Genomic DNA, 20,757 nt, shown 5'->3' on the forward strand with positions numbered 1-20,757 from the left:
TGAGCGCGCGGGCCGCCTCAGAGCTCAGTCTCCAGCTCGAGACAGGAGCGCAGCAGCCGAAGCCAGCGGGGACAGGTTCTCCGCACACCCGGCATCTCAACAGGGACTCGAGGCTGCAGAATTGCTCTGAGACTCAGCGGCGGCAGCGCGGGAGGACGCGGAGGACTCCCTGTCTGCGCCCTCTGTGCACTCGGCTTCTGGCGGCGCCCAGCAGGGATCCCGAGCTGCGGCCACACTCACCACTCAGCTTTCGCCGCCGCTGTAGCCCAGGGGCGCCCCGGAGCCCGGAGCTCACCGGAGCTGGGGTCCGAGCTGAGAGGGCGGCCGTAAACCCGGGTCGCTGATTCGGGACCGCGGGTTGCGACGGCGAGAAACCCGAAAAGTCCGGGGGTCGCGGGCGCCGAGCCGTCCAGTTCCGAACCGTGGGGTCCACCACCCCACGGGGAGGGCAGCTGAGCGCGGCTGGCTACGGAGCGGCGGCGGCCCGGGGGCTCCGCGGTTCCGGCGACCCCGCAGGCACCTGGCTCACGGTCAGTCACCCGTAGCGGGAAGAGCAGGGCACGCCATGGAAGCGCGGGGCGGCGCCGGGCGGCGCAAAGCGAAGTGAGGCGGTCGGGCCGGGGTCGGCGGCCCCGCGGGCCATGTACGGCGACGTGTTCAACGCCACGGGCGGCCCCGAAGCGGCGGTAGGCGGCGCGCTGGCCCTGGCAACCACGGTCAAGGCGGAGGGCGCTTTGCCGCTGGAGCTAGCTACCGCGCGCGGGATGCGGGACGGCGCGGCCGCCAAGCCCGACCTGCCTACCTACCTGCTGCTCTTTTTCCTGCTGCTGCTCTCCGTGGCGCTCGTCGTCCTCTTCATCGGCTGCCAGCTGCGCCACTCGGCCTTCGCCGCGCTGCCCCACGACCGCTCGCTGCGGGACGCCCGCGCGCCCTGGAAGATGCGGCCGGTGTAGCGGCGGAGCCAGCCACGCCGGCAGGCGCCCGGTGCCGGTCTCGCCACCAGCAGCCGGTGTGAGCCAGGCAGGGTGCATCTGACGCCCCTGGGAACACTGCGCCCTGACCCCAACACCCTTCCCGCCCTCGAGCAGCACCCTGGGCGTCAAGGGAGTAGGAGGCGTTAGGAGGCTGTAGAAGGTCCCGATCCTCGTGGCCGCAGGGAACTAAGGTTCTGCTTCCCTGGAGGACTCTGTCTTCCCTGGAGGACTCTCTCTTCCCTGGACAGCGGGCCCAGCTGAAGGGGTGGGGGGGCGGGCAGGGGGTGCCTTCCTGCAAGACGGCGCTCCTGCCCGTACAAGGGAGCCTTTCTCGCCGCCCGCTGACTTCCCTACTTTGCATACCCAAGGGGCAGGCGCTGTGAGCGTGCAACTACCCGAGCGCGCAGCCAGCCCGGAGCTGCCTGTCCGGAGTCCCCGGCCCTGCAGCCGTCTTCTTACGGCTATTACCACCTCTCCCATTCTTTGCACCGAGAGTCCCACTAGGATCTGAGTGTGAACTCAGCCGGACTTGGGAATGATGGCTCTCGGAAGCTTCGTCCCCTGGGGAAGGAGGGGACTCGAGTTTCAATGGGTCCCGCCCGGGTCTGAGGACCCAGTTTCTCTGCCCGCACGCGCAAAGGGGAAGCCGGTCTAGAGGCGCAGGGTCCCACCTGCAGCACCCTGTGGTCAGGAAATAGTGTCCTCCATCTCCAGAGGCCGCATTTCTACAATAAAACCTCACCGAATTAGACCCAGTGCTGACGACGCTCTGGTCATTGGTTGCGCCACTTGGGAAAGGGGGATAAAGGGCAGGGCGATCCTGAGCTGAGGCTGAGACCCAAGCGCAGCGCGCCTCCCACCTCCCTGTGGCCCAGGTCAGTTTTAATGATGCTTGCTCCTCTCCAGCTCCACCTTTCCCCAGGGTCAGTTACTTGCTCTGGCAAGTGTCTTCCGAGTGGGTCTCAAAGAGGAATTGCTGCCTCATCTGCTGAAAAAAAAAAAAATTCCCTCTAATAGGGCTCCATGGAGACCTTCCCTGTGGGGTGGTTCCTCCCACCTGGCATCCACTCCGTCGCTCTCAGAGCCTCTCTGGGCCTGAGCCCTTCCAGGAGCCTTTTCTGGACCAGAACCACCTGGTGAAGGAAGGGCCTGAGGGTCAGGCAATGGGGGCAGCTGCTCAGCACTTCTGCCCAAGGTAGACAGGGAGGCCAGCTCTGGAAAACACAGCAGGAAAGCAATGGATGAATAAGCCCAGCTTGGAGGAGCAGATTTCAAAGAACCTGAGAGGGAATAGAAAGAATTGTGATAACCTTGACCATTTTCAAAGTTAATCTAATTCTAGGGAGAATTCTTTACGGTGGTTTAAAAGTTTCAGGAGTCACCTGGCTCATTAGGACACCGGAGCTTAGAGAATGTTTGACTTAAAGGAGATTTGGTAGATTATCTAATCGAGTAGTTTTAAACCATTTAGGGATCACTCCGATTTTGAGAATCTGAAGAATACTAAGGACGCCTGTCAGGCAAAATGCATACAGGCACACAGTGCTACAAACTTTTTGTGAGGGTTGACACTGAAACCCATCTAAGGACCCCAGCTGAGGCTGGGAAAAGACTTGCTACGGCTCCAGTCTCAGGCTAGGGCTCCTCACCACCACTCCTCCTCAGCCAGTGCCCAAGATCCCCTCCTGCTCCTATCCCATGAAGCAGCAGAGTTGAGCAGCTGACAGTTCATCTTGGGCTTGATTACCCATGTCTTGGAGAGCTAACACCAACCAAGCCCTAATGGAGCTAATTCTATGATAACCTCACAGAACAGTTTGGTTTTTGGAAATGTAGCTAAACCTTTCTAGCCTATAGTAATGGTAACTCAGCTAATCCATGTGACCCTTGGTTGCAGAGAAGACAAAATGGAATAAATTTTAAGGAGGTATGAGAGCCCTGGCTGGCATAATGAAATCACACACTGCTGATATGCGGGAACCTCCAGCTTTAGTCTGGGGTCTGTGAGGGGTAAGAGACTAATGTAGAGATAGCGTATTCCGCCTCCACATCTCCCCATGGATAGATCTCAAGGCAGTATGCAGAGTGGTCAGAAGCACAAGCTCTGGAGTCTGTCTGGCTTTAAACCCCAGCTCCACTGCTCACTGGTTGTGTGACCTGTGCAAATTACTTAATCTATCCTAGCCTGTTTCCTTATCTGTGAAATGAGTATTATATCACCTAGCTCTACAGGGTTGAATGTCAAATGATATAATCAGTGTAACATGCTAGCACTCAAATATTAGCTGCTATTGTAACTGAGCCTTAGGCTTGAGGCAGCACTGCCGAAGGGAGAAGCTGACCCACAAACAGGATGTGCTCTCACCACAGCTCTACTGTGACCACAAAAAAATGCGGGGGTGGGGGGGGATTATCAGTGGACTTCTGGCTTAGAGGTCATCTGAAGTTCCTGGACCAGAACCAGTTGAAGCCAGAGTGATCCAGGAGGTTCTTGGGATCCCGTAATACAACACTGTCCCAAGGCAGCAAGAGGTTAAAGCTAAAAAATGCTAAGATGGAGATAACTTGGAAACCATCTTTCTGATGTCTCTACAGGGTTTCAGTGGTCTTAGCCACCTCAGCCAAAGGTTTGCCCACTTCAAATGAACAGGTACTTCTGGAAGAAATTCCTAAGGAATTGCGCCGTGTAGATCTGGAATCTAGAAACCAAGCAGGGTCTGTATGAAGAACTGGACTAGAGTTCTGCTTTTTGCCAGGGCTGTGACCCTAAATAATTTCATTCTCATCTCTAGGCTAGTGTTAGACTAGTTGAGCAGTAATGGGTCCTTTGTCATGTGGGACCTAGACCCAGATTCTCCTCTGGAAAGGATGTAGCTGAGTTCATGTCTGTCTTCTGCTGATATGCAGGGTAAGTGGACTATAACGTGGTAACTGGACATTTAGATGGGTATCAGGAAGGTCGATCTATGCACACACATCCTCCTGCCCTTTGTTCTTCCACCAAGCCCATGATATCTTGGAATTACCTTGGAAGGGCTGGGCCTGCAAGCTAAATTGAGGAATAGGACCTATGACATACATTTTTGGGCTGCTCTTCCATAACCAGTCACTGGGGCAGGAGAGAGGGTTGAGAAGACATTTCTGATGGGGGGTGAGAGGGTGGGTAGGGTGGAAATTAGGGAAGTGGTTAAAGATGCCAGGAACCAGGAGAAGCAGCATAATGTAGAGACCAAGAGCCAGAGTCCTGGAGCCCGGTAACCTGACCTTGGCCATCCACTCCATGCCATGCTCATGCTTCTCGATTTCCGAAAACCTGCTTCCTCATCTGTAAAATGGAGACAATAACAGTACCTGGCTCACGGGGTTTTCACCATTGTGGGAGACATTGGAGGTAAGGCGTTCAGCTCATGTTTGACATGTGGTAAGTGCTCGAATGTGAGCTATCCTTATTATTCGCCATCAGGGTGACCATTTCAGAAGTGTTTGCAGCAGCAAAAATAGCAACTGCTTTCCCTCAGTGACTAAAATTCATCACCTTTCCATATAAATTAGACCTTCCTCCAGTCTTCTCCATCTCAGTAAACTGAGCCATCATCTGGTTGCCCAAAGTAAAAAGCACATGGTGGTCATCCTGACCCCGAACTCTTCTTCATCTTCCCATGTGCAGTCCATCCTAGACACCACTCTGCTCCATCTACTCCCCTCCATCTCCACCAACGTGACCTGAATTCAAAGCCCAGCATTCACTTCTGCCTCTCTCCAAAGCACGCATCCGATCCCAGTATCTGCCTCCAGCCCCAGCTTACACTCCAGTGGCTTCTCCTTGTTCTCAGGATTTAAAACAAAACTCTAACCTTGGCCTACAAGATGCAGCATCCTCTGGCCCCCACCAACCTCTCCAGCCTCATCCTCTCACACTCCTCTTGCACTCCAGGCTCAAGACACAGTGGCCTGTTGATCCCTAAAGCCTCTCTGCCTAAGCTGCTTGTCCCCCTTCCTTCATCCAGCTAATGCCTCCTCATCCCTCAGGTCTCAATATCTCTTCCTCAAAATGGATCTGCCTGAGTTCTCAGAGGAGGTCAGTTACATTCATTCACAGACACCGATCAGGTCCCTTACTGCAGCCATCAAGTAACTGTGTGGTAGTTCGTGGCCTAATGTCTCCCCTCTACTGCCGTGTAAGCTGTAGGAGGTCAGGGACAGCATGTGCCTGCTCTGCTCACTGCTGCTTTCCTAAGGCCCAGCATAGCGTTAAGCACAAAACAGACACTGAATAAGTATTTGTTGACTGGAATATAATGGAAAGACAGCTAGAGGTTAAGGTAAACTCTTGCCTGTGGGTTCTTCATCCCAACACTTCACCTTTGATTTGCTGCCTTAAGCTAAACTTGCATCAGATGAAATATTGAGTTGAACGCTCCTCATTGATCGGGCCTCCAACTGGCCTGTTTCCTGGAGGTAGTAATCCACCAAGTTGTTAGCAACTGACATTTCTTGTCTCCTTCTATGTAACACTTCAGTTATTATTGTATCCTGCAGAGACTAAAGAATGTGCAATTTAAAAGTCTGTACCTTTAGCTATTTCTGCTTGAATTACTCCTTTTCCTGCAGGGAAGCTGAGTTCTTTACCATGTCATTCATATGCTTTCTGAATTGCCTTGACTAAGAATCAACTAAATCACTACTTCACATACTGACTCCCTCACCTCTTCTTGGACTTTGATCAGAGATTTCCTTCTCAATGAGACCGTCTCTGGTTTCTGGATCTAAACCTTCAACCACCTTCCTTCTCCCACCCCTGACATTTCAAATCTTCCTTTCCTACTTTTTCTCCTTAGAACTTACCACTACCCTATATATTTTTTGTCTTATTTTGTCTCCATCAGCCGGAATGAAGATGCTTGAGAGAAAGTATTTTTGTTTTATTCAGTTTTTCCTCAGCCTGACATCTAATAGGCCCTCAAATATTAAACAAATGAACAAACAACCTGATACTGCTCACGTAGGACCAGAAAAAAATCCAGATATTTGGAAAAACAGGAGTAGAGCCTGTTTTTTAAAGTCTCCTTGATTCTCCATTTCTGCCCCTCCTCCACCCTCCAAAATTGATCAAATAACCCTAACTAGATAGAGACTGAAACCACTAAACTATGTTATAGTTTCGCTTTCCATGAGGGCAGGAATGACTCCCTGCGACAGCTCTGCTGCCGAGCCTGGAGCCTGACTTGCAGTAAGCACGCAATAAAGGTCTGGTGAGAGTAAGTGAAGAAGCAAGTAAGGACTCACCAGGTTACAGCCTGACTGTTACAACAAAGTGCACTCCCCACCTCCAAGTTTCTTTTCCACATAACCTTCCAAGAGTAGCACAACTCTGTCACCCTCGTCCCTTGGCTCCCGTGTCCACCTTGGGGTGGCTACTCCAGTTCCTGCCATCCTATCTGCATTCTAGCCACAGGGAAGGGGGGAAAAAGCAAGAGGGCTCCTCTGTGGAGCATTACGCCAAAACGACACGTATCATTTCTGCTATTATGCCAATGGTCATAGCTTAGTCGCATGACTGGCCACAGCTGAAAGGGAGGCTGGGAAATGTGGTATGCAGCTGGACAGAGGTGTTCAACGATTAAGGAGAGAAAATGGGTATGGTAAACGTCTAGGAGTTTATTAAACAGACAGTAAAAGGACAGCACCTTTCTTTTCATATGAAGATCATCTTTGCAGGCTCCCTGTTCATACATAACGAGTTTGTGCTTGCATTCATCATCTTCATCTTCACTGCCATCACTAACTTGGCCTAAACAAATTCTGTAAAATTCACAGAATTTTATGTAAAGAAAAGACAACCAAGGGATGTTTACCATTAATCTTAACTAATGTCTGCATAGCCCTTCAAACCCTCCTCTGCTTTCTCTCCCCCCACAATCACACACGCACTCTCTTTAGCAAAATTAATCTTTTATTCTGAAGTACAAACACAGGTCACTGTTCTGTTTCTCAAAGGCACTGCATAGGGTGCCCCACCTGAATGCAATTAAAGGCCTGACCCTCAGGCACAACAGTTGGGGGTGATATTATGGAATCTAAACCAGGGCACTAAAATCTAACTACAGGGTTCTTAACACTGCCGCCCCTGCCCCTGTAAGCCATGAACTAAAAAGCACACTTTTTTTGTTGTTGTTGTTATTTTCTCTTGTCAAATACATCAAGGAAACTGTGCCCTTTTGATTCTCTGGGAAAATATTAAATGTCAACAGGTTAAAGCTCCAAGTTGCCTGTTAATTTTGTAGGTTCTCTAAGCAACAATCCAGGAGCCTGATAACTTTGGGGCAAAGGTCCAAAAGCTCAAAGAGAAAGAATAAATATGAATGTTCTTAGTTGAGTTTCCCCCTTTCTTCTCCTATGAGGTGGGTAATAAAGAGATCTAATAAAGTACTGAGCTCCAATCCATTCAATTAAGTATTGTCTTATTACATAATTTAAAGCTAAATTCTAGTATAAAAAATCATATCTGGTTTCAGTACTCTCATTCATTCAACAAATATTCGACTGCTTACAATATATCAAAAACTGTTCTAGCAGTGGGAACACATATCTGACCACAGCTTACATTCCCATGAGATGACACAGTCTATAAACAGGGTAGAGAAATAAAACATGTAGGATGTTGGACGGTGATAAATGCTATGGAGAACGAAAAACTTTTTTTTCTTTCTCCTTCTTTTCCAAAGTCTTATTTTCCTTCTTTCTGAACTCCTTCCCAGATTAATCCCAATTGGCTCCTTCTGTCACTTCAGCAGTCTCATTAAAATATCTGGAGAGCTAAGCTTGATGTAATATGTTTTGGAAAGGTCTGCCATTCAACAAAACAAGAGACAGCTCAGAGGACAATGCTCTCTTGGGGATACAGAATTCAAGAAACACTTTGGAACCAAACCAATTTCTCTTAGAACCCTTTCAAAAAAGGAGCTATAGCTTCATCCATAATCAGCTAAATTCTTGTCAAAGAAAGGAAAGGACTGATGTAGAATGACTACCTGAATAGTTTAGAAGGATACATTCACAGATGTTTAGTGGTTCACTATTGGTTTGGGATTTTTAGTTCATACTTTTCTGTACTATTAAAATTCTCAGCATTTATCTCAGATAAAACTATTATTTAAAATGAAATAAAAGGTGACAGGAAAGGGGTAAGAGATTAAGAAAAAGTATAAGAAGGCTTTCAAAATCCATCCCAAACATCAAAAAACTGCCTCACGAAACACCCCTCACAGCAACTATAACACACGTCCACTTGAAACAATATTGATAATAATCTTAACCACCAACCTAAATCCTCCTTCCACCCCCATGCAACATACTTTAAGATGGAGATAGTTAAGCAAGGTGCCAAAAACTCTTCCTTATATTTTCCCTATAGCCCCTTTAAAATACAACCACAAAAAGTGATTTAGACGGAAAGAACACAGGACTTTTTTTTTTACAAAAGTCAGTTTATTAAGATAGGCTTACAAATTCAACAACAAAAAACACAGTAATATTTAAAATGTTAAATGGGAGGGGGAAATACTTTCTTATAGCCCGCTGATAGCCTTCTTATAAATATTTATAAAATATGAATTGCATCAAAACTGCTGTAATATGGAATAGCATTAGCCACTGAGTTCTCGCGTCTAAAAGAAAATTGAAGCCGCTGTCACAATTGATCCCTGTCACCTGAACTGTTTTGGCTATTGCAATTTGAAAACTAATTATCTTAAATCTGAGAGAAGCCAACACCACCTCTCACTGTTCACTGAAATCTTTTGCCAGAACAAATGTTTTTAAAGTATGCTTCTAAAACAGTGAACTTGCTACTAAACGCCTTACACTTGAAATAAAAAAAAAAAAAGAAAAAAAAAGCATAAGAAGAAACTGATTTGCAATTTGCAGATATGGATTCTTTTGATGAAGCCTTTTGTCTAAAGAGAATAATAAGAGCTTTTATATTTATTCTTTCAGGTTAAAATATTTAGTTTGGGTTTTTCTAGTGGGGACACATGGATTTTCACCATCCCCTTCTAATTAGAATAAGTTTGTACTTCTTGTATATACAACACAGAAGGTCGTAAAAGTAGGCAGGCATTTGGTGGGGATGACAAAACTAATCTGTGATTTTGAACTTCTTTTAAAAGGAGAAAATTAAGAAAAACAAGGCTAATTCGCAAAGTGGGTAATCAAGGATTAATCTACTAAGGTCAAGTAGCATCAGAAATAATTCCTCTGATTCAAAGAAGTAGCAGAAATGTAAGAGATGATGGTTATGATAATAATAATAACAAAAGAGTTCTGATGTGGCGGGCACTAAGTACTATATTTGTATTACTTTATTTAAACTTCCCCCAAATCCTACGAGTAGACTTTTACTTTACAGATCAGGAAACTGAGGCACAGAGTGGTTAAGCCTAAGGGCACAGAGTTAAGGAAGCTCTGAGGTCCAGGACTCAAATGCAGGCAAGCAGACTCCAAAGCCAGCTCTGCTAACAACTATTCTGTCTCTCAATCATCTGGTCAAGACCTCTAATTTTAGATAGAGCTAGGGAAGGGAAATTAGTGGTTAAACTAAAAAACCCCAGACTCTAGATTCAAATCCTTTTTCAAAACAAAACTAAACTAACAAAGAAAAACACATCAACTCTCTTATAAACAGAATAGAAACATACTGATCCTTCTGAGGAAACCTCATGCTGGGTGGAAAGGCCTAGTATATTCAATTTCTATCGCTAGTGCACAAACAGATAACACAGCCGGTCACAGCAACTGATAATCTCATCCTTTTTTATAACTTCACTCAATGAAACATGTTAAATCAAAAAAGAATAGCCCCCAAAACAAACAAAAACACACATTAAGCAGATTTTGAGATTTATTAAAATAAAGTATTAGCAAACAATATCCAAAAACAAAGTTCTTAAGAGTTATGGCTTTGAAAAGCACAATATAGTAAAACCTAATACATTTTTATAAGTATCAAAAAGATAACAGAATTGAAGCATGTTGCTAGAATTTCATTTTCTACAACATAAACAGAAGAAGAACAAGTACAAGTAAGAAGCAGACCTAGAGTGCAGCCAGTGATTTGGTCTTTATCATCTGCATATGAAATATCTTTTTAAGAGAACATGGGCAGGATTACACACAAATACCCAGTTTTCATGATTACAGTCCTACCCAATTTTAGCATAAGTGATTTTCAAAATGCAACTTTAACCAACCACGTTGAAAAGAAAAGCACTTGCCCAACTATTATCTCCAAGAGTCCCTACAGTTAAAATACTTTATGAATAAATCAAAGCAACATCATCTCCAATGGTATTAGAAGGGAAAATCTGATTCTAAAAGACTTCTTCTTTACTTGGGATTGTTTGGCCTCACTGGAGTTTTGTTATAGCTAACACCAGCTAGTATTAAGAAGGTACTACCTATCAACGGGGTAAAACAAAATCTACCTCTACACAAAATTTCAAACTTTTAAAAAACAGTTATCTTCAAATAAATCCTTAAAGGACAATGGTTTATGACGAATTTAGGAATTTTAAGAACTGAATTATTTGGACACAAACCTTTTTCACTCTGTCATAAATAACAGAAGAATCCTGCTCTGAGACTAGATCTTTTCAACAAAACAACTCACCATGTGTTTTACAGCAATTGCTACAGCAAATATTACAGCATAAGCTCTTATTTTTTAAAAAATTTGGTATGTAAAATCCTTCTCATTGGTTTTTGTAAATCATCCAATTTTAGGGTAACACCTCAATCATAATAACTGCATTTTAGAAGAGAAGTTTCTATTATGAAAAATCCAATATAACAAAGGCTTGACAAATACTCTTACCTCTTGTAATTAGGACATGCTAAACTTCAATCCAGTGAATTACAAAGAACTAACTAAGTTTCTGTTTAGCAGGTATGGAATAGAATTGTTTACATAAAAGAAATGCCTCAAATTCTCTCTCCATACATGCATCTTCTGTGAGAAGGAAACCTCCCCAGTCCCACCTGTTTTAATGAGGAAAATGCTACTCTCCAGGGGTTGAAACAGGCATCAAACCTGAGATTACCACCCAAAAAGCTGCGCTACTGAATATCTGAGGAGATGCCCATAAACCAATACTTAGGAAAACTCCTGCCAATAAAAATCACCAAACACTTCTAAAACCAGCAGGCTATCTACTACCTTAAAAGATTCTTGCTTATCTAGCTGATGGGTATAATGAGGACACACATTCATAATTCCTACCAGAGAGATTAAGTGAGGATTTAACTAATAAGACAAGGAAGAGCTCTGAGCCTCTTAAAAGTTAATAGGTCCAAAATTTAAATCACCATCGGAAGCTGAATTTAATAATTATCAAAAGATTTTTCCTTCTTCAGAAAGTATAAAAGATATTAATATATTTTAAGTAGGAGAATGATAATGATCCAAAGTTATATTAAGCAAGCAACTAGAAAAAGTATAAAGAAATGGAACTAAAATGGTATATTAGATGCTCTCTGTAATAGAAATACAACACTTAAACAGGTACTATCAAAGTTGAATTTAGAGTTTCTCTGCTACTGGCATGATTTCATTTTTGTATAAACTTTCTCCTTTAAAAGAACATTATTACAGGGGAACTGTTTCCCACAGGTACTCTAAGATAATACTGAAGGTTATATAATGTGAGCCCCAGTCCTTATCTTAACAATAGATTCCAAATCTGAATACTTACTGATCATTTTACATCCTAAAAGAATGTCTTACTCTCAAATGTTATGAAAAGTATAAAATAGCTACACCCTCTTTCCATACTATTAAGTATAACTTATTGAACTACCTATTGACAGTAATCTTACTGTGGATTTCACCTCAGAAACCCAGACAATTCTATTATCATACTGATAGTTTACTTACATAACAAGAAAATGTAAAAAGTGATTTATAGTCTGATATATATATTTGACATTTAGATTGATGTCTTCCTTAAATTTTCTCTAAAGAAAAAACGTTCACTTCAGTAGATCAGTAACATGCCTACTAGTTTATATTCCATAACGTAAGCCAGGTAATTATGTAGAGATGTTAGTCAAATGCACCTCTTAAATTATTTTTTCCAGTCAGCATCTTTTTGTTGCTTTAATACATTACTGAGATTAATTTCGATTCTGTTCCTCTTTTTGCATTTACCAAACTGGCTGTAGTTTTATTATTCCCAGACTCTGTCTTTTCAGCTGGCATGTATTTATTTCAATGTTGTACATGCTATAAAATGTGATTTTTCTGGTTGTGATGATGTTTTCATAAATTTGACTATAAACCATTCTGGAGATTAAATGAAAGCTTAAAACTGTAATTTTATGAAATGGTTTCTTTCAGAGGTGCTTTTTTCATTGGTAGAATTTTACTTAGTTTTTTTAATCTCACTGGCTAATTTTTATTTCCCATCCATTCCTGTACTGAGCATCCTCAGGAATTATAGGACCAGCTGGATTGAATGAAGTTTTCATATAAAACTCAGGGATGTGGAGTTAACAACTTTTAGGAAATACAACAGGCTTAATTATACTTCTATATGAAACTCTTACCAGTTAATTGCTTCAGTACTGTCATTCGAGACACAGCTCCTTAGAGAAAACACAGAGAAAGCCAATCACATAAAATCTTGCTAACTCTAAAGGCTGTTACATGAATAAAAACAATTTTTAATTAACTCAGTTGTAAGCATCAATAAAACAATTCAATAGTTTCCACCAGCTCAAGCCCACTGAAGTTGATTACATGTATCTGCCAGTCAACCTAGGTAGTTATTCTACAAATTTGTTCCAAAGATTGTGCCATGAGCCTGTTAAGTAGAAGAATGATGTAAGTAGCTAAGTTCTATCACTAAGCAAACAAACCTCTTTCGTGTGGCTGACACAATTCTGGAAGATTGCAAATGCATGTCATGTAAAACTTACGTTTAAGGCTCAGGTGACTGTCAGAAAGTTTCCTTTTACTTAGCAAAGGACTGTGAGCTGGAACACATATGGCACTTCATCTGAGAGAACTAAAACCATCCATTGGCTGCACTTTATAAAAGCAATAAATAATGTTATGGAAAACAAAAGGAACTGCATTCTCCTTTACTCAAAAAATGCATTTTTTTCCTCATAAGAGCAGAAAGGGCAAAGTAGAAAGTCAAATGAAACTAACATTTTAAACAGAAGACTGACATGGCTCCACATATTTTTAAAAGGCACTGGAAAATAAGCTTCTTCTAATAGGTAAGTTAGGTGATTTTTTTTTTCCAAAATAATGTATTTGTTCTTCATGCCATAACTAAGTGTCCATCTGACTGCTCCCTAGAAAAAGAGGTTAAGAGTCCTTTACTCAAAGCCCTTAAGCATGACTGATTAAATGAATATTTTAGAGTTTTCATGTCTTTCCTCTCTGAGGATTGTGGAGACTGGTATCCACATAGGTGCTAAAAAAAATGGAAAAAGAGCACCCATGGTAACTGAGAGAATAGTCTGTATTCTTTGATATGTGAATGTTTTCAAATCAGCTAGCTCAATTCATTTAAGCATCAGACAGGTGGCCTCATCCTTGGGGCCAGACTGAAGAGGCTCCTATGGCTACAGGACACAGGTCCTTGCATGGGGAAACAGACACAAGTAAGAGCAATGGGATGAAGTACATGATTTTCCAACATTAATATCATCCTGCAGGGAATTAAAAAGGCACCTTCAATTGGAGCTACAGAATAACAGTCTTACAATCTAGGTTGAAAATACAACAAAAGCTAGAAAAAGCATAACTTCCTATAACTGTAATCTATAAATTGCAGTGTTTAATACAAAAGGGGTACCAAGGAAGCAAGGATGAACATGTAAGTCCAAGTCACTTGAGTGTGTTTCACAAAAGGTTACTCTAAAAACTATCACCCATCAAAGTGCAAAATAAAAGATTAATGCATGTCAAAATTAGAGTTCTTGCAACATTGGCCAAAAGCAGCAAACACAACTGAACAAGGCCGTGCATGCACTGTCACTAGCTATAAAGTAGTACTTATGACAGATTTGAGTAAATGACATATACTGGAGATCCGTTGTTTGCAGTAAGTTTTTTTAAAAAAAGGAAATATTTTACAAAAGATAATATTGAGTGAAGTCACAATACACTGACAAACATTTAGCTGTATTAAATGTAAATTTTATGTCACTTAGAAAACTATCACTTGGCTTTTACTGAACACTACCTGTTAGAGCAGTGCATAGTGTTCCTTCAAATAAAAGACTTTTTTTTTATAGTTTCCTTTAAGCCCCTACCATATGCTTTTATAAAACAATGAATTACACTTTTTTAAAGCTGGTAGGACTAAGAAACTGGTAAAAGTACAGCTTCTGGAGAATCAAGAATAGAACGGAAGACTCTCATTGAACACTTTCTTATACTGTTATAATTTTCATCATGCGATCTATTACTTTTCCAAAAAAATTTAACAAATAAAAAAACTGCTGGGACAATAAGGCAAAAGTATGTTCCAGTTTAAGATCAATGCCAAACTTCTGAACTGGGGCACAATACTCACTTTGCATCTTTCACAACACTTTTGAGAGTTAATCACATGAACATGAATACAAACAGATGTTGATTCATCACAAAAACAAATGTATTGGTCACAATTATGTAGAAAAAAAATAAGCTGTAATATCTGTTTTCCATGTAAGCTCACAGTATCTGTACTGAAATTTTCCCTAAAATTAAAACAAGTCCACTAATAATATAACTGAAAAAGAATACTTCTACACTATGAAACAGAAGAAATGGGGTTTAGAGGGGAGCCCATCTGAGTGAGGACTTTATCCAGCCACTGAAGAGGCCCATGAAGATGAATCTCAATCCAACATGGGGTGCTGGTAACATCTTGCCGGTGATATTCTGCTCCCCAGCCCTATGAAAATGAACAGATAACATGGCAAGTCACGTTTTAAATTGTCAACCAGTCGAAACCAATTTCAACACACTAACAAAAATAAACTTTAACAGTAGAGATATACAGACATACCTAAAGGAAAAACTATCACAAAACCAATCTTAGCATTCACCATGAAATTAAAAGCAACACAATAGCTGCATCATTATAATAACATATAATCCCTTAATAGAAACCCTTGGAACAAGATATGTTTCAGAATTCTTTTTTTATTACTTTTAGGAAGTTAATAATGGTAAAATACCTCATAATTAAAATATTAATATTCCTGCAGTGAGCTAGATTCTCTCTTAATGGGATAAATAAAACTCAAATATAACCTCATGTAAGTTCACATCAGATTTTGTAAACAAAAAGTTTTCGATTTTCAGGGTTTTTTTTAAACATCAGATAAGGCGTTGTAAATCTGATCAATGCATACAAATGTAATTAAAGTGGCAGTCACATATCATTATCCTTTAAGATGGGAAATTACTGGGATGAATTGAGCTGGACCACTTTAGCCTAAAACTCCAAAGAGTAAAACAGAATTTTTCCACTTCTATTTGCCTGAATTTAACTAGCTCTCTGCTTTACTGCTTACAGTAGTCCTGGCCCAGGAAAAGTAAGCAGCTGTGATGAGGGTGGATTGGGAGACTAAATTGAATATGCAAAAGCCATGTTTCTATAGAAGGCAAGGGAAATGCCTTCAGGGCTATTGATAAACTGCTGCATAAACAGGCCTATAACAAAGCCTATAGCAAGAAAACACTGGGCTGTGGGGCTGTGGGCCAAAAAAAAAAAAAAACGTACACAGAGCATTTGACAATTGCTCTTCTTTGGCTAAATCCTTAAGGAACAAGCAGGTACAGGACAGGTTGCTGAAATATAACACCAAAATTCTTTCTAAATTTTGCTTATGCACCATCATTTGGAATACCAATAAAATTAGGCCAAGAGCAAATGATAAATTTGAAAAGTTCTTTGAACTTTTCAAATCCTTAATAACAGAGCTTAAAACAAGGAAAATAATTTTAGTATGGTAAAGAATTCTTTACATCAACCTAATGGGATCCAATAATGATTGAAACTGCTGAAGCTAAGGAACTTAAAAAGCAATTTTAATATTAAATGCTTTCTAGCAATTTAGCCTTTAACTGAAATTCTTTTATAAACTCAGCCCCTATTCAATATCAATATCAATACTGAGCACTTTATAATGTCTGGATTATAAAATAAAATCTTAGACCAATCATGTGGTTTAAGTTATAAATTCAAGAATTTTATTTAAAAACCTATTAAATCAGGTAAAAAATAGTTACTACCTTTCATTTAACAAAGACTTTTTAAAATTATAACCTACAGACATATAATATACATATTTACAGTGACTCAAATTAAACTACAGGTCACAACCCACTCACCTTGACAAAACTCATTCGAATGGTACACATTTTGGTAAGCTCATATACTGCCTCAAATCCATGGTTGACAGACTGAGCCAGAAGCTGGGCAAACTCCTGATTGTTAAAAATTTTGAGGCTGCAGCTGCTGGGAATCTTACAGACAGTGGTAGGATGAAAGCCATGATGAAAGTTGCAGTTCCTACTCTGTACAAATATGCTGCTGTCACTGAGGCACTCTGCATACACCTCTCCACCAACATAGTACAGATGAACACCTTAAAAAGACAGGCATTACAAGAGTAAACTTAACAAAGCAGTATAATGAAATCGAGGAAGTTGTATGAGGTGCAACCAAGAATAACCACTACACTATAGCAGGTCTTCAGACAGGAGCTACCACTAGATGGCCTTATGCTGCCAAAGATAATCAAGGTTAATGTGCCTAAATCTAAAATGATCCTCAAATAACTAAGACTTAAGCCTCAAGTTGGCAGCATATTAGGTTATCAGTTCTCAGGGTTTTTTTTTCCTTTTCCAACAATCATTTATCATCTCTATGAAAGAAAGCAATGGCAAAAAAAAAATCCCCAAAAAGCACCTTATGATGAGTCCTTTCAAAGGAATTCTTAGTGCTATCAACTATCATGAATAGCTGTTTGGCAAAACGTTTTGCACTCTTTTTGCTAATGGAAAGGTCTGCAGCATTTAAAAAAAAAAAGAAGCTAAGTCACATATGTAATTTCAGGTCATAGGAAAAGCCTTTAAATGGCAGATGTATTTTACTTTCCTTTAAAAAAAATGTTTTGGGTATTTAAAATATATATAAATAATATATGAATGTTCAATATTTAAAAATTCAAATTATATAGCTAGAGCTGAAGTTGTTCCCAACTTTTCTCTACTGCAAATAGTACTAAAAAGACCATCATAGTACACACATGTGAGTCACAGACTAGTTTCAGGCTATGACATTAAAAACTAGTTTTGCTTCTGGGCAAATAAAAATGAGCCGTGGAAGAAAGGATCCTAGAACTGTATACTGGGAAAAAAGAGGAAAATGATTCTAGAATTTAAGAATTCACCAAGTAGATTTCTCTTAAATTATTCTACTGCAGAATGAAAAATCAATGCATAGAAGTGAGGCATTTTACCTAAAAAAATCATGGCAAGTTGACAGTTCTGTCAAAAAAGAATGGAAACTTTCTTTCCAACTTATTTTTGGACATAGTATTTTTCTGAATCTCTTCTATAAGAAATCATTTTACAATTAAAGTTATTTACCTTTTGTTCCTAATTTGGACCAAGACTTCCTCAAGTCAAAGAAGCAAAAAGTAGCAAGTGGTAAAAACAAAACTTCTTAAAAGAGAGGCAAACAGCTCTACCTGGGATAGGTTTCCTTTCTGACCACTTGATGCATGAGACATTTCACTGCAATGTGAAAAGTTCCTTGTTTGCTGTGGCAACTATCTTGCAGGATGAATTATAAATAAAACCCTGTTACCTGAATTTAAAAGGTGGGAGAAGTGGCAGTGAAGCCATTGAAGACTTACGTCATTCAAACTGAATATCCTACCAGTAACCCTGTTCCTCTAACATAATGGAAATTCTTTCAAGTTTTCAACCCAAAATATTCCACAAATACCATAATTTTAAAATTTTAATCCTTCACTAGCATTCATATATTCTACAAATATTTCTTGTGTATGTACTATGAGCCAGGCAGCATTCTAGTTGCTGAAGATATTGTTGTGAACAATGCAAATTTCTGTACAGCTTGTATTTCAGTCAAAAAGACTGAAAATTAAAAAAATAAACACAGAAGAGTATGATTTCAGACCCTAAGTACTATGAAGAAAAAATAGGTAGGATAAAGAAAAGAAGTCTGTCTTTACTTAATACATTCTTCAACATCTCCAACTTGAGGGCAGGACCATGCCTTAAGCTTCTTTGTATGCCCCAGAACCTTACACAATGCAGACTACATAGCAAGCACAACAAATGACTGAATTCAACTGAATGTAGCAAAATGACAAAAGTACCTTTTCCAATATGTCGTCTGGTGTTTTCAATTGTTGAATTACGATTAACATTTGACAACAATCCCAAGCAGAATCTACTTTTGTTATTTGAAGGGTCTGTGAATCCATCTACTAACACACTAGTAGAAGATGCATGAAAAGCTTCCCCAACACGATTGTTTAATTCATAGTAGACAATTGAACACCAATGTTTGGGCTCTTCATAGGCAACAGGCTGAACATCTGTGAACAAACCAGACAGAAAAAATGTTTAATGATTATCAGAAACTCCAGGCTCTGTTTCCTTTAACCCAACCCAAGCACTATATGAAAAAGAAAATTTTCAGATATTTCACTTAAGTCTCACTGTCCTTCCTGACTTTCAGTCTGTTTGTATGTTTGTTTTCAAAAAAACAAACATCAGAAATGCCTTGATCATAACAATTTTCAAAATTATACATATACACGGATAGGCAACATCACATTTTAAGTTATTTTTCTAGCAGAATCTAATCCAGGTTTAAATTTGAGATGACAAACCTCTGTTTCAGCAAACTGAAAGACTTAACTATACCAGTATCTGTAAAATTATTTTAAACAAAAATTTGAACTAAAAAACTAAGTAAGGCTCTTAGCAAACTAGGAATAGAGGGGAACTTCTTCAACTTGAGATAAAGAACATTTACAAAAAACTTACAGCTAACGTCATACTTAATGGTGAAAAACTAGAAGCTTTTCTGCTAAGATCAGTAACAAGACAAGGATGTGCTCACCACTCCTTTACAACAACACACTGGAAATCCTAGCTGAGGCACTAAGACAAGAAAAGGAAATAAAAGGTATACAGATTGAGAAGGAAGACATAAAACTGTCTGTTCTCAAACGACAAGATTGTCTATGCAGAAAATCTGAAATGACTGACAAAAAAACTCCCAGAACTGATAAGCACTTATAGCAAGGCTGCAAGTTGTAAGGCTAATATACTAAAGTCAATCACTTTCCTATACCAGCAATGAACAAGTAGAATTTGAAATGAAAAATTCATTACCATTTATATCAGCACTCAAAAAATTAAATATTTAGGTAAAAACCAAACAAAATAGATATAAAATCTATATGAGGAAACTATGAAACTCTAAAGAAAGAATTCAAAGAAAAACTAAACAGAGATATATAGTCCATGTTCATGTGTAGGAAGCCTCTATATTCTTAAGATGTCAGTTCTTCCCAACATGATCTACAGAGTCAATGAAATCCCAATAAAAATCCCAACAAATCATCTTGTGGATATTGATAAACTGATCCTAAAGTTTACATGAGGAGGCAAAAGACCCAGAACAACCAACACAATATTGAAAAACAAAACTGGAAGACTAACACTATCCAACTTAAAGACTCACTATAAAGCTATAGGAATCAAGACAGTGTGGTATTGGCAAAAGAACACAGAAGATCAAAGGAACAGAATAGAGAGCCCAGAAATAGATCCACATAAATATAGTTAACTGATCTTTGATGAAGGATCTTGGTTACTTCCCCAATAATAGATACAAGATAGTCTTTCCAACAAATAGTATAAGAACAACTGACATTCACAGCCAAAAAAATGAATCTAGACACAACATCTTACACTATTCATGAAAATTACCTCAAAAATGGATCACAGACCTATGATACAAAACTATAAAACTCTAGAAGATAGCAGAGGAGAATATCTAGATGACCTTGGATAGGGTGATGGCTTTTTAGATACAACACCAAGGCACCATCAAAAGAATGAGAAGACAAGCCACAGAATGGGAAAATATATTTGCAAAAGACACGTTTGGTTAAAGGACTGTTACACAAAATATACAAAGAACTCTTAAAACTCAACAAGAAAATGAACAAGGTAATGAGAAAAACTGGTCAAAGACATGAACAGACACCTCACTGAAGAAGATATACACATGGCAAATAAACATATAAAAAGATGCTCCACATTACATGTCATCAGGAAAATGCAAATTAAAATTGCAAAGAGACACTACTACACAACCATTAGAATGACCAAAATCCAAAGCACTGACAACACCAAATGCTGGTGAAGAAGAGGAGCAACAGAAACTCTCATTCACTGCCGGTGAGAATGTAAAATGGTACAGCCACTTTGGAAGACAGTCTGTTGACCTCTTACAAAACTAAACAAACTTTTACCATACAATCCAGCACATGTGTTCCTCGGTATTTACCTAAAGGAGTCAAAAACTTATGTCCACACAAAAACTGCAGAGAGATGTTTATAGAAGCTTTATTCATAACTGCTAAAACTTGAAAGCAACCAAGATATCCTTCAAGAGGTGAATGGATAAATAAACTGTGGTACACCAGACAATGGAATATTATTCAA

General features: G+C 40.1%; 2 protein-coding genes across 5 annotated transcripts in view; one reads left to right on the plus strand and one right to left on the minus strand.

The window, feature by feature from the left end:
• Nucleotides 1-5: 5 nt before the first annotated feature.
• On the plus strand, nucleotides 6-1,223 carry SMIM32 (small integral membrane protein 32). The gene has a single exon (XM_027096793.1). The coding sequence runs from the start codon at nucleotides 642-644 to the stop codon at nucleotides 951-953; it is 312 nt and encodes a 103-aa protein (XP_026952594.1). The 5' UTR covers nucleotides 6-641; the 3' UTR covers nucleotides 954-1,223.
• Nucleotides 1,224-9,860: 8,637 nt separating this feature from the next.
• Nucleotides 9,861-20,757, minus strand: part of SMAD5 (SMAD family member 5) — a 50,565-nt gene continuing 39,668 nt past the window's right edge. Inside the window, exons 5-9 of one of the 4 annotated variants that reach the window (XR_003430774.1) lie at nucleotides 18,390-18,611; nucleotides 16,369-16,625; nucleotides 12,948-14,923; nucleotides 12,576-12,614; nucleotides 9,861-10,022 (exon numbers count right to left, since the gene is read on the minus strand). Coding sequence is in view for 1 of the 4 variants with exons in the window: in XM_027096778.1 (XP_026952579.1) it covers nucleotides 14,780-14,923; nucleotides 16,369-16,625; nucleotides 18,390-18,611 (623 nt within the window). In the remaining 3 variants the exon portion in view is untranslated. Of the gene's footprint in view, nucleotides 14,924-16,368; nucleotides 16,626-18,389; nucleotides 18,612-20,757 lie in introns of all 4 variants that reach the window. The other 3 variants (XR_003430773.1, XR_003430772.1, XM_027096778.1) reach the window with 3 other exon arrangements.

The sequence above is a fragment of the Aethalodelphis obliquidens genome, unplaced genomic scaffold (assembly GCF_003676395.1).
Source record: "Aethalodelphis obliquidens isolate GAN/ISIS:26980383/991018 unplaced genomic scaffold, ASM367639v1 scaffold4, whole genome shotgun sequence".
Classification (NCBI taxonomy): Eukaryota; Metazoa; Chordata; class Mammalia; order Artiodactyla; family Delphinidae; genus Aethalodelphis; species Aethalodelphis obliquidens.

Bases quoted from the DNA above. Each gene is read 5' to 3' on its own strand.
- SMIM32 (XM_027096793.1), top strand. From the start codon at position 642: ATGTACGGCGACGTGTTCAACGCCACGGGCGGCCCCGAAGCGGCGGTA.